The following is a 14,384-nucleotide window of genomic DNA, read 5'->3' as shown; positions in this document are numbered from 1 at the left end:
CACCTCAACATGTCTATATCCTAACTGTTTGGCTAACTTTAACCCTTATAGTAATGCCAAAAGTTCAGCCTTCAATGAGTATCCGGTGCCAATCGGTCCTGGGAATATACCCAATATCCTCCTTTCAGAATTTCTAAATGCTCCTCCTCCACTCCAGCCTTACTTAACCTCTTACTCTCGATGACTGTGCTACTTCAGATCAGATTCTTAGAATGCCTGTGACTGAGAAAAGTTGAAAGTTATCCAAGGGTTTTACCCAATGAGCTACTTTCACCTTGATGTTATCAATCACTTCCTCTACTGTTCTGCTTTTTTCCAAGAAAATCCTGTTATTCCTCTCTTCCCATATTACCCAACAAATTGCTGCCTTTGTTGCTTTCCACATCACCATCCCTCTTTTCTTTCATTGTCTCAAGAAGTCACAGTTGAAGTGTCCTGCCACACCTTGAGGGGGATCCCACCTGCAGCCAAATAGAGTACAAAAGAATTCCCAAATTCAAAGCACAAAAGAACAGGATGTCAATAAATGAGATAGGGTCTCACCACTTTCCTTATACAAAGAGCACACATGAGGAGAAAAGCAAATGTATGGCCTTCTTCTCTGCAGCATATCGCAAGGAATATTTCCAAGCAGAAGGCTTGAATTTTCGGGGGAATAGGCTTGCACAAAATTTCTTTCACATGGAAATCCCCACCTAAGGGGTTGGGGGAAGCAAGTACTCTAAAGAAAGAAGAGCAAGAAAAGAAACTGAGAGCCTACCCAGATTCTAGAATCTTCCAGTGAAAGGTCCAAGTGGATTTGCCCTAGAAGGTCCAGCAATAGGATTAAAGACTCGCACTCATTTTCCCTTAGTCCCCTTCTGAAGCCCAAGTTCCAGTTCACACCATTTGGACACAGTGTTCCCAACATGGATATAGCTTCCCCCTTGAGGTTAGATAGTGCAAAGAAATCAGGAAATTGGTCTTTAAGTGGGGTTTCCCCTACCCATAGATCTTCCCAAAACAGAATTTGATTATCTTGTCCCACATCGAACCGTATGGAATTGAGGAAAGTAGGGTAGATTTCATGAATTGCTATCCAAGGAGAAGCCAAATAACTGTGAAGGGAAATTTTTGCATCCTAGTCATTTCCATCCACCCCATGAATGCTCTCAATCAATTTGTGCCATAGTCCGTCGCTCTCAAAGGGAAACCTCCAAAGCCATTTACCTAGTAGAGCTGTGTTCCTTAATAGGATGTCCCCAATTCCTAAACCCCCTTGTTCCTTAGGTTTGCTAGTGCAGCTAACCTGCTTCCACTTGATCAAATGGTCCTTCCTTTCCTCTCCTGGATCCCAAAGGAAATCTCTCATATACTTCTCTAAGCACCTTGCTACCCTAGAAGAGATTCTAAAGGTTGAAAGGAAATAGGTGGGGAGGTTTGCCAGTGTGGCTCTAATCAAGGGTATTCTTCCACCCAAAGAAATATAATTCCTCTTCTACAAGACTAACTTCCTATCAAATCTTTCTAAAACTGGTTTCAAAAACCCAACAGACCTAGGGTTTCCTCCTAAAGGTAGACCTAGGTAACTGATAGGCCAGCTTCTGATCGCACGCCCCAAGATCTCAGCAAAACTTATTAGTTCTCCTTCCTCCAAATTGACACCTACAATTCCACTTTTGGTCCAATTTATCCTTAGCCCTGTCACTCCCACAAAATTATTCAGCTGCACCCTCAGATTTTCCACCACTTCCTCATTGTTTCCTTCACAGAAAAAGATGGTGTTGTCTGCAAAACGGAGATGGGTAACAATCACCTGATTTCTACCTACCCTCCAACCTTTAATCCTTGGTTAAATTTTCTCGAAAAAAAAAACTCCTTAACATTTCCAATGTATTAGCTAGAAAGGCTGGAATAGTTAAGAGGGATAAGAATAGAGGGTAGGTTTGATAGTGTGTGTTGAAAGATGGCTTAGCTCCATTTGATAATTAGCCCCACTTAACACCCAGCCAATTTATGCTTGAACCTTTCAATTATAGCTTGTACATAAGAAAACTAGGAAAGGCCCAAGAGCATTCTCAAAATAAAGGATCCACATCTACATTATAGGGCAGCAGCCAATTTTCAATATTTGGGAGTGTACCTTTCCAATTAGAATGGGTTACCACTAATATTTGGAAGTGTACTGCCTCAAACATATGATGTGGCACTACAGAAATACCACTCTTCATGGCAATCTCTAGGATTGTCCTTACACGCAACCTTCAAATGTGACCTCCTACCTCATCCCTTGTATCAACCAGATCCCCTTACCTCAATCCTTTCCCTCCTGCAAACTCAAATCCAGTCATTGGCAATGAGTGATCCATCAAGGATATGACAACCGTTGACAAATGCCCTCTAAGTCCAGTTAGCCCACACCTTAGAGATCACCTTATAAATGTTGCCTAACAAATATATGGGTCTAAGGTCCTTCAACCGCAAACGCCTAGCATCTTGCGAATAAGACAGATAAAAGTTGAATTTGGTGCTCTGGAAAGATTAAAGCTGTTGTGAAAATCCATAAGAAAGTCATCTAGAACCAAGGCCTTTCCACCATAACAATACACAACTCTAAGGGTACAAGTCAACCCTAACCCAACCCAACATTTTTCAGGTTAGCCCAATTTCTTCACTTCCTCTTGCCAAGATGCATTTATTTCCCAGACTTAAAGATCATATGAAGAGTCATTGATTTTAGTATTACTACATGCACAAGGACAAAGTCATGATGCTTTAGGAGTACCATACTTGACATCACACTAGAAAATTGTTGATAAGTCACCAGCTAGAGAAGGAAACTCTTTGAAGGCTGAAAAATTAGCACTTCTCCAAAGTCTCAAGCTTAGTAGTTCAATGGGCTATGGGCCTGACTGATTTAACCTAAGTCATCTCATAAGATAAACCAGGTTATTGGTATCTACAATGAATCACTAATTCAATTAGATTTCCAGGTCAGCGAACAGTCTGGCCGAGGGAACAAAAATTTTTTGGTCAGTTCCTTATACTTGTCCTACATTTCATTTCAGGAACGTATGATCATATGTACTGCTTACTATATAGTGCTTTCACTGTATAAGGTTATAATTGTGAACATCCTATCTGTTCTTCTTATGGACTAAGCACTCCTGTTTCCCTAGATAGAACCATCTGAGGCAAGTTCTTCCTCAGCAATATGAACAAATCGATCTCAAAAGTTGTGATAGATAGAATTATGAGAAGTACATGCTCTTAGAGTATCATTAAGCACCAAGGGCAACCATTTCCAAATCTGTCCCCATGTACATGGAATAAAATTTAAGAAAACATGAAAATTGGGCAGGCCAATCTTTCAAAATTGTGAAATGGGCTCAAGTGTGCATGCCTGAGAAGAAATAGAATATAATTCTATACCCCATATTGCTCAATGGAGAGATGGATGCTATAAATTAGTATGAACGTGAATCTTCAGGTTTGCAGTTACTTGCAGTTTCAGAACCATTTAACTTTTTGGAGTATGGCATCATATCCCTTATCCCAAAGTACATGAATGACTTCACAAAGAATATTTCTGTAGATGTGGAATGGGCAACCAGGTTCAGTTTTAAGAGCATCAATGGTGTGGGCACTTGTCACTTCATGATGAAATCCCATCAGGTTAGGATAAAGGTTATCTATATGGACAGGAGAACTTGGAACCCAAAATTACTCCCTAGCAATTTTCAAACACTCCTTGACCTGACCGGTCAAACTATTCAACCCATTGCCTAGTCATAATACTGGCTTGGGTTAACCCACAACCCACCTTTTAGCAAAAAACCACCGACCCGATCAGAGCCTTGGTCAATCAAGCGATTGAACTGTCAACCTGGTCAGCAGGTCACAAGTTAGAGATCCTTTTTCTTTTTGCATTTTTAGTCATTTAAATATTAACAATAGTACTTCCTATTTGTTGCACTCAGTTGTCAAGGTGATGCCTAGGTGGTAAGGCGCTCATGGAGGGTCACCTCACTTAATCACCAATCTAATTTGTACATGGTAATATGAAATCCTTCTATATTCTTAATTGTTTGAAAAATATAATAATAAAATAAATATTTACTAAACTAAAATATCCATTTTTTAATGTTTCAGCCAGAAGAGAGCACTACCACATAGCCCCCCATATCTAATTCATACTTGACTGACAAAAAAATTATAACAAGAAGGGCAGCATCCAATTAACCTAACGTGATTTGCCCCATAGGTGCACTAAGATGGGAGTGTAAAGGGATGAGATTTTGAATGTAAAAAAGGTGTTTGAAGTTGCCTGTTTCGACAAAGAAAATTTATTTGCTCTTAGGCTTCAAGAAAAAATCTATAACATTTTTTGCATAGAATAGCTGTATATGGTGTACATAACTAGTAGCGGAACTGATGGTTGTAAGCAGCCTATTACAAACAATGAGGTTTTGGCAGTTCAACAAGACAGACAATGTATCCAGCTTCATAAGCTATTTTGGGTATGTTTCGACATGCCATAAAATGGCAGAGCTGATGGTATGCATGGCCTGGCTACTGGAAAGATATGGGATGAATTCAGTAATGTGATATGTAATATCTCCAAAAAATGAGTTTAGCAGAAATGAGAATATTGAGATGGATAAGTAGGAAAACTAGAAAAGGAAAGGATCAGACACGAGCTTGTTTAAAAGAACCTAGGAGTAGATTCAATAGATGATAAGAAAAGTAGATTAGGGAGTGCTCAATATGATTTTGAAACATGCAACACCCATTAGGCATTCTTTTATAGGCGTGGTGCATTTTGCAACCATCTCTGGATGGTTTTGAAACACAAAATATCCAATTTCTCTTCCACAGTCCACACCATGGTAAATTGGTTGATTACTATATGTATTGTGGTAAATGATTGAAATATTTTATTTAAAACTTTGCTAACAATACATCTACAACACAGTACAGAACACCTTGTGGAGTGTGGTGTGCTTCAAACCATGTGGTTCCAACCCCCTTAGAAGGCCTCACTACCAATGAGAATAGTGCTCTGTTACAAGTTGAAGGATCTTGAATAGCCAAGGGCGGACCAAAAAAGGCACGGGATGAAGTAATAAGAAATTATTTAAGGGCACAAAACATGAATATGGCATTAAACAGAACGGAATGGGGGAACAGAATTCATGTAGCTGATCCAATATAAACCAGACAAGGCTTAGTTGAGTTAAAGTCAAGTTCTACGGTCTTTCTGTATACAATTCATAGATGAAGCTGCAAATATGTCATGAAAACGACAATAGGGCTGCAATTAGAGAAGATAGAATCAGATATACCTAGATTGAAATTTGATTACTTAATATTTGAGTTGAAATTGAATCTTATCAATCAGATTTAGATTGAAGTTGAATCAAATTCGCATTGACTTTGGGTACTGAATAGCATTGATTAAATAAACTAAAATTAATCAAAAATTGTACATTATTAATAAAATAAAATAAAAAATGACATCAATATTGAGTATCAAGAATAAAATGAATAGGAAATAACTTCTATGAAAATTGAACCAATGACTCTCTAATAAATAGACAACATTTAAACCAACTTTACCAATAGGTAGAATGTAAATCTAGCGTAGATATATCCATATAGATTTAAATATTATAGACATAATCATGTAATGTACTCTTTTGGTATTTGAAAATCAGAACTCCAACATCAAGGTGAAGTTTCAGAAAAAAGAAACTCAACTTGCAATTTATTCAAATTACTTGAATGAAGGAAAAGAAACTACACAAACACATGAGTAATTATTGCACCTGTGTTCCAGACAATGTATATGGGTCCAATAAACTGCGAAGAATTTCAAGAAACTGGCAATGCATGTCCTCGCCAAAATCTGTTATCATACCTTTAACCTGTAGATGAACCACTATGACTTATCTATCCTTTCAATGAGAAAACAAATTGAAAAGAAAAGACTTAAAAGGCCAAGATGGAAAAATGTCTGAATACTACCCTACAAATATTTATGCTTTTGGTTATAGAAAAAATATAGCATTCACATTTCCCACCAATATTTATAATGACCTCATTTTTCTTTCTTTTTACCATAGTGACAAGAAAACAATAATTTTAGATTTCAGGCAAATAGGAAGCACACACTGTTGGAATACCCAAATGGAGTCATTGGCATTTGGCAGTCCAATACCAAAAATATGTCTGCCTTGTACAGAAAATTACAACCAGCTTCTTAAAATATAATACATAATATAATACGGAATTACACACACATATGTATATAGTATTGCCCCCAGACCCAGACCACAAATTTCAGGAACTGACGTCAGCTTGGGTAATTTCCAAAATCAGAAATTTGTGGGATAGGTAAGGCCAAGTCTAGGTTTTGTGCTATATTATAAATGTTATACATAAATGTTATGATATGACACCTATAATATATTATGTAATATATTATATTACATAATGTATAAAATATGTTTATATGCATAATATGTGCCATAAAATATGTATGTGTAATATTTAATATAAAAAAAAAGTAATAGGCCCAGAATCAGGCACAGCCCATCCCTATGTTTCAGGCCCGGAACCCAGGCTGGGCCCTGCCTGGTCCATGATCACCCCTAACCCCTACTCCTAGCAAGGTTGTCAGTCTCCAGAGATGTAACATCTAGGATCTCTTAGAACCAAAAGTTCAATCTGAAAAACAAAGAATATGCCTCTCTGATCTTATAAAGAATCCTCTAGTACACTGAAATCTGTCTCTTATCCAAACCATCGCAATCTAAAATACTATTAACAGGAGACTCTCAAATACCATATAGGCAAATAATAGCTGATAAAGGGGAAACAGCTCATCTCCCATCAAATTTCATTGTCAACCAATCCAAAATATGCAAGAACAAATACAATTTACCATAAGTAGAACAACCCTCAAAATCCACAACTGAACAATATCAGATATTCAAGGTGTAAAACCACACACATAATGAATTGCAGTTAGAACACTCAAAACCCATACTAAAGCCATCCCCACCAGGACGGAACTACAACTGAACAATATCAACTATTCAAGCTGTAAAACCACAACTTGGCAATTCAGAATGTTTCCATGAGGATTCACATGAGGTAGCAAGCCAACAAATCAATTGACAGTGTTGTTGGGGAAAATAGCATCAATTTGGTACTTTGGTATAAATCAATCAAGGATAGATATTTGGTTTACCTCCAATACCATAAAAACCATCAACACCCATTATTATAAAGCTAGACTAGAATTTTGAGGCCTCTTCTGAAGAAGATAAAGCATAACATAAAATTAAAGAAAAAAAAAAGGAAAAGAAGAGAATGTACAGGCTCAACTACTACTAAGCCGAACCCAGAAAAAAAAAAAAAAAAACCACAACAGTGAAGCCAAGTGCCCAAGAACAAAACAAGGCAGGGGCACACTAGACAACACCAAAGCCCAAATATAAAATGCAAACCCCAAAAAACGGTTTTGATACCTTATATACAGAATGCTATGATATACAGACAGATGGGAAATAGGGATAGGCATTTGCATTATTAAAGTAAATAGCATGTGCTTATATGAACTTCTAACTTTTATGTCTAGTTTTTGAAGCTAAGAGTCATTTCTCAAGACATTTATTTTATCAAATTTAATTGAACTTCTAACTTATACTGATTTTAATAGTATGATTTCTTACAAGATTTTATATTTATATTTTAAAAGTGACAAAAATATCAGTTATAATAGGTATACTTAAGTGTCTATACAGTATCTGGTATCATATCAAGCAAGTAACATGCCCAAAACCAGTACATTAGTCAACATGCAGGTATCTGGTCACCAGACTCACCACAGTGTTTTAAAAGCACAAGGCACAAAAAAAGTGAAGGCCATTTTGCACCCGCGGCACAAGTCGCAAGGCAAGGCACACACCTCTTCAAGCAAAGCGCAAAATTTAAAAAAAAAAAAAGGAAAATATTAAAAATAGAATTCATTAAAAAATTCGTACTTTAATTTTACACTAAATGTTTTAAAAAAAGCCTATTAGCTCAAATTTAAATACATAAACATAATATATAAAAAGTATCCAAAGTCAAAAATGCAAATATAAAATTAAAAAATAGTAGACAAAACATAGCATGTCAAACTTTTAATTTCTTCATTTCTTTCACAATTGCATTATTTCAAATAGTTGATGTGATGTCACATCTTTCATTCCTAATTTTACAAGCCACCTTTGTACCAACTACCAGGCACCTTGAGGCAAGCCCAAAAAAATCCACGCTAGGGTCTTAAAATTCTTAGCCCCTAAAAAAGGATTTTATAACTATAAATTTTAATAGGGGTTCTTAGAAGACTTGCTTGGGTTTGCATCAACCAAGCTTAAAAAACACCAAAAGGCACCAAAAAAAAAGTGCACGCTTGGACTCAAGCACAAGGCAAACTAGGTGTGCACCTTTTGAAAGTGGTGCGCCTGGGACCTAAACGAGGCACATAGGGGCGCCTTGTCTGTTCAACTAGGCATGCCTTTTAAATAATTGGGGCATCATAGCAGAAATGTAAATAACATTTGGCACCATTGCAATAGGTTACAACGAAATATATTCTAGTAGATAATTTAGTATTCTTCTATTATTCCGCTAGCATTGCTAAAAAATGGCAGCCTAGTGCACAAGGTTCCCACCAATGTGACCTGGTCTCCCACGTCATATTGGAGCAACCCAACCATTTGCGCCAAAGCCCACCCTCATTAACGCTGTTAATTCGATTTTTTGAATATATATATATATATATTGCCTCTTTTTCATTTCTAATAATTTCAAAAAAGAAGCTCAAGAAAAACACAAACAAATACACAAATAGAAAAAAGTATGATAAATCAAACAATACCAGAAGTCCAAGAAGAGGGCTGCCTTCCTGTCGAATGACGTATGTCCTGAGAAGGTTTGGATCCTGATTAAGGAAAAGAATAAGGATGTCTGTCCTGCACCCCCAGTAGAATGACCAGATTATTATTACAATTATTGCCTTTAATAATTTACCATGACAACAATGCCAAAAAGATGTTAGCATATACTGAAAGAGATGGAACAGTCAAAACAAACCACAAATTTAATCATTACCCAGTCAATACAAGTCTCTTATCTTGACTCTGCAAAGCATCAGTAATGATGTCAAAAATGCCTTCATTCATGAGATCCCTACAGGAAAAAAAAACGATTCACATACATATATCTTTGTGAACCAATATATTTACAACAAACAAGCAGTCACCATATCCAATTACCTACCTAAACAGTCGCAGTTGCTGGACCAGCTGCAGACTCTTACTTAAAGTACAGAATTCATACAAGAAGAATACCTGATTCAAAGAAAAGTTGTATTAGACCGATCAATGAAAAGCCAGCCTACATTAAAAAATTCTACAAGCATACATACAACAATGAATCTAGCAATACCATATCTCAGCAAATAAAACTCGTTAGTGTTTTTTTAACATCCAGCAAGATAATTTTTAAGTCAGATTTGCCTCTGATAACATGGTATATTCCAACATAAATGGTTCTTTTACTGCCCAAGAATAATGAATTCCAGAGATTCTGCACCTGTAAGAACTAAGAAGTGATTTGTTGCAAGTTAAAGGGGATAGAAGGGCTAGGGCCTAGAGGTAGACCAAAAAGGTTATGGGTAGTAGAAAGAAATGATTAAGCACTAATAACTTAAACAATGGATATGTGTATGCCGACAAACAGAACAAAATGGTGAAACAGGATCCATGTATCTAGAGGAGTAATGTGGGTCGTGCCAGCTTCCGGAACTGTAACGGGTCGTGCTGGGCCGGCACGCAGGCCTAGCGGGCCATGCTTACCTGCCCTTTTATTGAACTTTGATGGAAGCAGTCATAGTTTTCAAGGCATTTAGGCAATTCTGGGTGACATTGGGGCTCCTAGGCAATGTCTAGGCGATAAGAGTTTTATAATACAAAGAACAAACTTTTGGCCAGTTCCCTGGTTTTATATACATTCAGCTTGTATATTGATTGACAAAATAGAAACTCTCTTTATTAAGAACACTAAATTTCTTCTAAAAATGTGGCAAATCATTGTATCTAAAAGATAAAATCCCCCCCCCCTCCCCCACACTTCCACTACTTGAAATGTTTGAGCATTACTGCTAGGGGACCGCACCAGGGTTATGAAGAAATTATTACAAGAAACAACACCAAAGGAAAACAAGGTCCAAACTCTACTATCCGTTTTTGAAGGATCCAACACCATTTCATTCAGAATCTTAAGTCCAAGACATTATCAACTTCTGAATCCCTAAGGCCTTTGTAAGACCTAAGTTCCAATCAAATCCAAAATTTGACTCAGAAGGAACCAAGAAAGTAGACACAACCTCCCCTTTATACCAAGAAAATGAAAACAAAAAGAGGAAATTGATCTTTCAATGGCATATTTCCCACCCAAAAATGTTCCCAGAACTTCACATGTTTCCAAGAGCAAAGGTCATACTTGATAAACGACAAAAAGGATGGAAGAATGGCGTGTATGGATCTCCAAGAAGAAGCTCTAGTAGTCCTTGCCAAAATCCCAACGTCCTAGCTCTACCTCTCCAATACTCAAAATTACATTAGCCCACAACTTATCCCTATCCCCTTGTATTCTCCACAGCCATTTTTCCAACAAAGCCCCATTTCTCCTCTTGATGTTTCCCATTCCCAAACCTCCTTCAGCTCTACTCTAAGAAGCTATTTCCCAATTCACCCTAAGATCTCTTCTCTCCACTCATGGTTCCCACACGAAATTTCTCACCAATTTTTCCAAAGTTCTGCTTATTCTCTCGAGATTCTAAAGACAAAAAAAAAAAATACACTAGTAGATTGGACAATGTAGATATTACCAAAATGACTCTACCACCCAAAGATACATAATTCTTCTTCCAAGAGGTTAACCTCAGGAACCTATCAATTACTGGGTTCCAAAAGTAAATATTTCTCGAATTATCCCTAAAGGCATCCCAAATAATGGAAAGGCCACTGCGACACCACACAAAAAATTCTAACCAACCTCACATCATCGCCTTCACAAAAAAGAATTGTATCATTAGCAAACTATAGATGAGTAGCAGGTATTCTATCTCTTCCAACCCCTAACCAATCGACTCTCTCTATTAATCTACCCAACACCTCTGCAATTAAAGTGAAGAGGAAAGGCTGAAAGGAGAGAGGGGGCCCCCTTGCCTAATCCCCCTGATTGTCAAAAAGTGGTCCACTATTGTTCCATTCACCAAGATTGAATCATAACACGTCTCAATACACCCCAGAATAGGGATGGAAAATTCGTAGAAATTTTAAGATATCCGACCCGTCCCCACCCTAATAGGACCCATTTATCAAAACCTATAGGGTTTGGGGTTTTATATTAAAACCTTATAGGGTTTGGGTTTGACCTTAGGGTACCCAGTACTCGAACCCAATTATAGGTAACGCAGGTATTTGCTCTCAATACCCAACTATAAACATGTTTATCTATCTATCTAAATATTGTATCCCATTATAGGCATCTTTAGCACTGGCATAGCACACTTTCTTTTTAAGAGGGGCATCACATTTTACTTGCAAGGTTCAAAGTATCAAAAAATGCAAAGAATATTGATGATGCAATTAAAAGAAATATATTTGGATTTTGGATATGTATATATACAATGGAAAATTTAAGATACACATGGATGCACCATGGAAATTTAAATACATATTAGAAATATATGAATTTTTTATAATCTACAACTATAATAACTCTATATATCATAAGAAAAATGTATTTTAATAGTTTATGACTTTATGTGAAGTGTAATTTCACCATAAAAATGGGATGTATAAACCATCAAAATGTACCAAGGAAACATTGATATACACACATATGCATAGCTTAACAAACTAATACTATAAATATCATTAATGATCATGTTATGTATAGTTGAAAGAGCACATTCTCCAAAGAAATTAGTCATAAAAAAGTAGATTAAATGGATAATTGAGATTATAGAGGTAAAAGCATTCAAATCTGGTTTTATTATGGGATTTATGATTCGAGACCTAGGTATTTGCAAATGAATATTTTCTATACTTCAATACACATGAATATAATAAGGCTGCTTATCAATGCTAGTTCAACAATATATCATGAAGTGGCCTAGTGGTTAAAATAATTATGTTTTGTTGGAATGCTTACTTTACTTTTATGCTTGTATTCTGCTGAGTTAGGGTCTGTTTGGTTTGGTTAAAGTAGTTTGTAATCATTGTTTATGTACTCTAACTTAAGTATGGGCATAAGGGTCTTTTCCCTTTTAATTATGGTCGCCCTATATATATTAATATAAGCTGGCACCACCAGTCAGTTCAGTTGACTCCAAAACCTTTCTCTTCTCTTCTCCCTTCTCTCCTCTCTCTCCCTTCTCTTCTTCTTCCTTATTTCTCCTCTCTTCTGCTTATGTTTCAACCTTCTAATATCTTAACTTTATACAATACTTATTTAAAAATACTTAAATGGAATTAAGTGAATTAATTATTAGATGAAGATAATTAATGTTATAAGTGGTGTGTTAAATAAGGTTATGGAGTCAATTATAATAAATGAAATGTTAAATAGAGTCAATTATGGAGATTTAATGGCTATTAATTAAGGTAATTAAACTCGGATTTAAAATTTGAAAAATGATAGCAATAACAGGATATGTCAAATAATAATTGGGTGGGGCGGATTAAATGGGTTTGGGACGGGACGAGCTTGGAAAATTGGGAGGAAAAGGTAAACAGGTTAGGGATGGGCTTGGGCTCAAGGGTACCTAAACGGGTTCGGGAATGGGAAGAACAATTTTCACAAGTACCCCACCCGTTGCCATTCCTACCCCAGAATCCATGTGCACCATTTCTACCCAAACTAAAGCATTCCATCACTTGGATTAAAAAAGGACCAGTCCACCATATCATAAGCTTTCTCCAAATCCAATTTACACACAATCCCCTTCTTCCTGACTCTATTCAAATCCTCCACACTCTCATTTGCAATTAATATCTGATCAATAATCTATCTATTTTGGTATTCCGTTTGCAGCTTGTTGGAAAGTGTGGAAGGAGAGGAATGGGAGAGTTTTCCAAAGCAAAAATAGAAGCAAGGAGAAGCTTTGTTCAAAGATTGGGAATTGGCTGTTGGATTGGATTTTCTTTTTACCAGAATTTGGTCAATTTTAGAAATGGATGAGGGAGTTTCTTAATTTCACAGAGATGAAGCTAAAAGGGAGGTTCCAAGATGTAAGTCATTGGAAAAAAGCTTTGAAGGTAGAAGCAAAGTCATTTCTACTCAAAGAGATGAGGCTGAAAGGGATGCAGGGTTTGAAGATTAGAGAAGCTAAGAGAGGGATGGTGATGCTAGCAGGGTTAGAAGTGATTCAATGGGTCAAGGAGTTTGTGAAGCAAGCAAGTTACAAGTGCAAGCAAATCAACTGCAAAAAATATCTCTCTGAAGATGGAAGAAAATATGTGATAGAAAGCAAGGTAAACTCAAAAAGGTCTTTCATATCAGTAACAGAGTACTTTTTTAAGGGAAAGAAGCAAATTGTCTGCTTCCCAGAGGGAAGGCAGAGTCATGGATGAAAGGAGATAAGTGGGGGCTTGGGGAGAAATACTGAAATGGAAGACAGAAAAACAAGAAGGTACAATAGAGGAGGAAAAAAAAGAGAAAGAAACAGATAACACTCATACAAGTCAAGATAAGATGGACAGGCAGGAGTTTCTTGTAGTGGCGAATAGTGCAGGGAGACAGAATAGGAGTGAATCTAAAGAAAGAAGATTGGGAAAAGAAACTTATAGTTGTAGCTAGCTCCTGGATAAAGGATTGGAAGGCAGTTGCAGGTCTGTTAATAGTAAGGCTGAAGCTGAAGAAAACCTTCATTTTAACACCCTTTGAGAAATGTAAGGCATGACCTTAAACATCCAATCCAATATTGGAAATTTCACAATCTCAAGTTGGTGTCCAGGATCAAACTCCAGAGATATCTTTGTTAGAAGATGGAGTTGTAATGAGACTATTGGGCCTGCCTTTTTCACCTGTGGAGGCAAGAAATTGTTGAATCAATTGCACAATTGTGTGGTGCAACTCTTGATGGTGCTTACTGGGAGATCACCTTGCAGATATCGGTCTAAATGGAGTAAAACCTGAGGAGATACCATGGAAAGTGGAACTAAGGGAGGAAGGGAAGGTTGTTTCAGTTTGGCTATCAGCCATTGAAGCTCAGCTCTGGAGAGAGGCACGTAGAGAGGGAGATGAGAAGGTTGAAGAAGAAGCTCTGTGTGGCACTATAG

General features: G+C 36.9%; 1 protein-coding gene across 2 annotated transcripts in view; it reads right to left on the bottom strand.

The window, feature by feature from the left end:
* LOC104598797 (uncharacterized) overlaps positions 1–14,384 on the bottom strand; it is a 75,056-nt gene that overhangs the window by 26,975 nt on the left and 33,697 nt on the right. For both annotated transcript variants that reach the window (XM_088899975.1, XM_010261022.3), the window contains 4 exons: positions 9,313–9,383; positions 9,145–9,222; positions 8,912–9,005; positions 5,808–5,906 (listed from right to left, as the gene is read on the bottom strand). In XM_088899975.1, the coding sequence (XP_088756101.1) occupies positions 5,808–5,906; positions 8,912–9,005; positions 9,145–9,222; positions 9,313–9,383 (342 nt within the window). The remainder of the gene's footprint in view (positions 1–5,807; positions 5,907–8,911; positions 9,006–9,144; positions 9,223–9,312; positions 9,384–14,384) is intronic.

The sequence above is a fragment of the Nelumbo nucifera genome, chromosome 3 (assembly GCF_055504915.1).
Source record: "Nelumbo nucifera cultivar China Antique chromosome 3, China Antique-T2T, whole genome shotgun sequence".
NCBI classification, from domain to species: Eukaryota; Viridiplantae; Streptophyta; class Magnoliopsida; order Proteales; family Nelumbonaceae; genus Nelumbo; species Nelumbo nucifera.
This window is presented reverse-complemented; position numbering and strand designations above follow the sequence as displayed.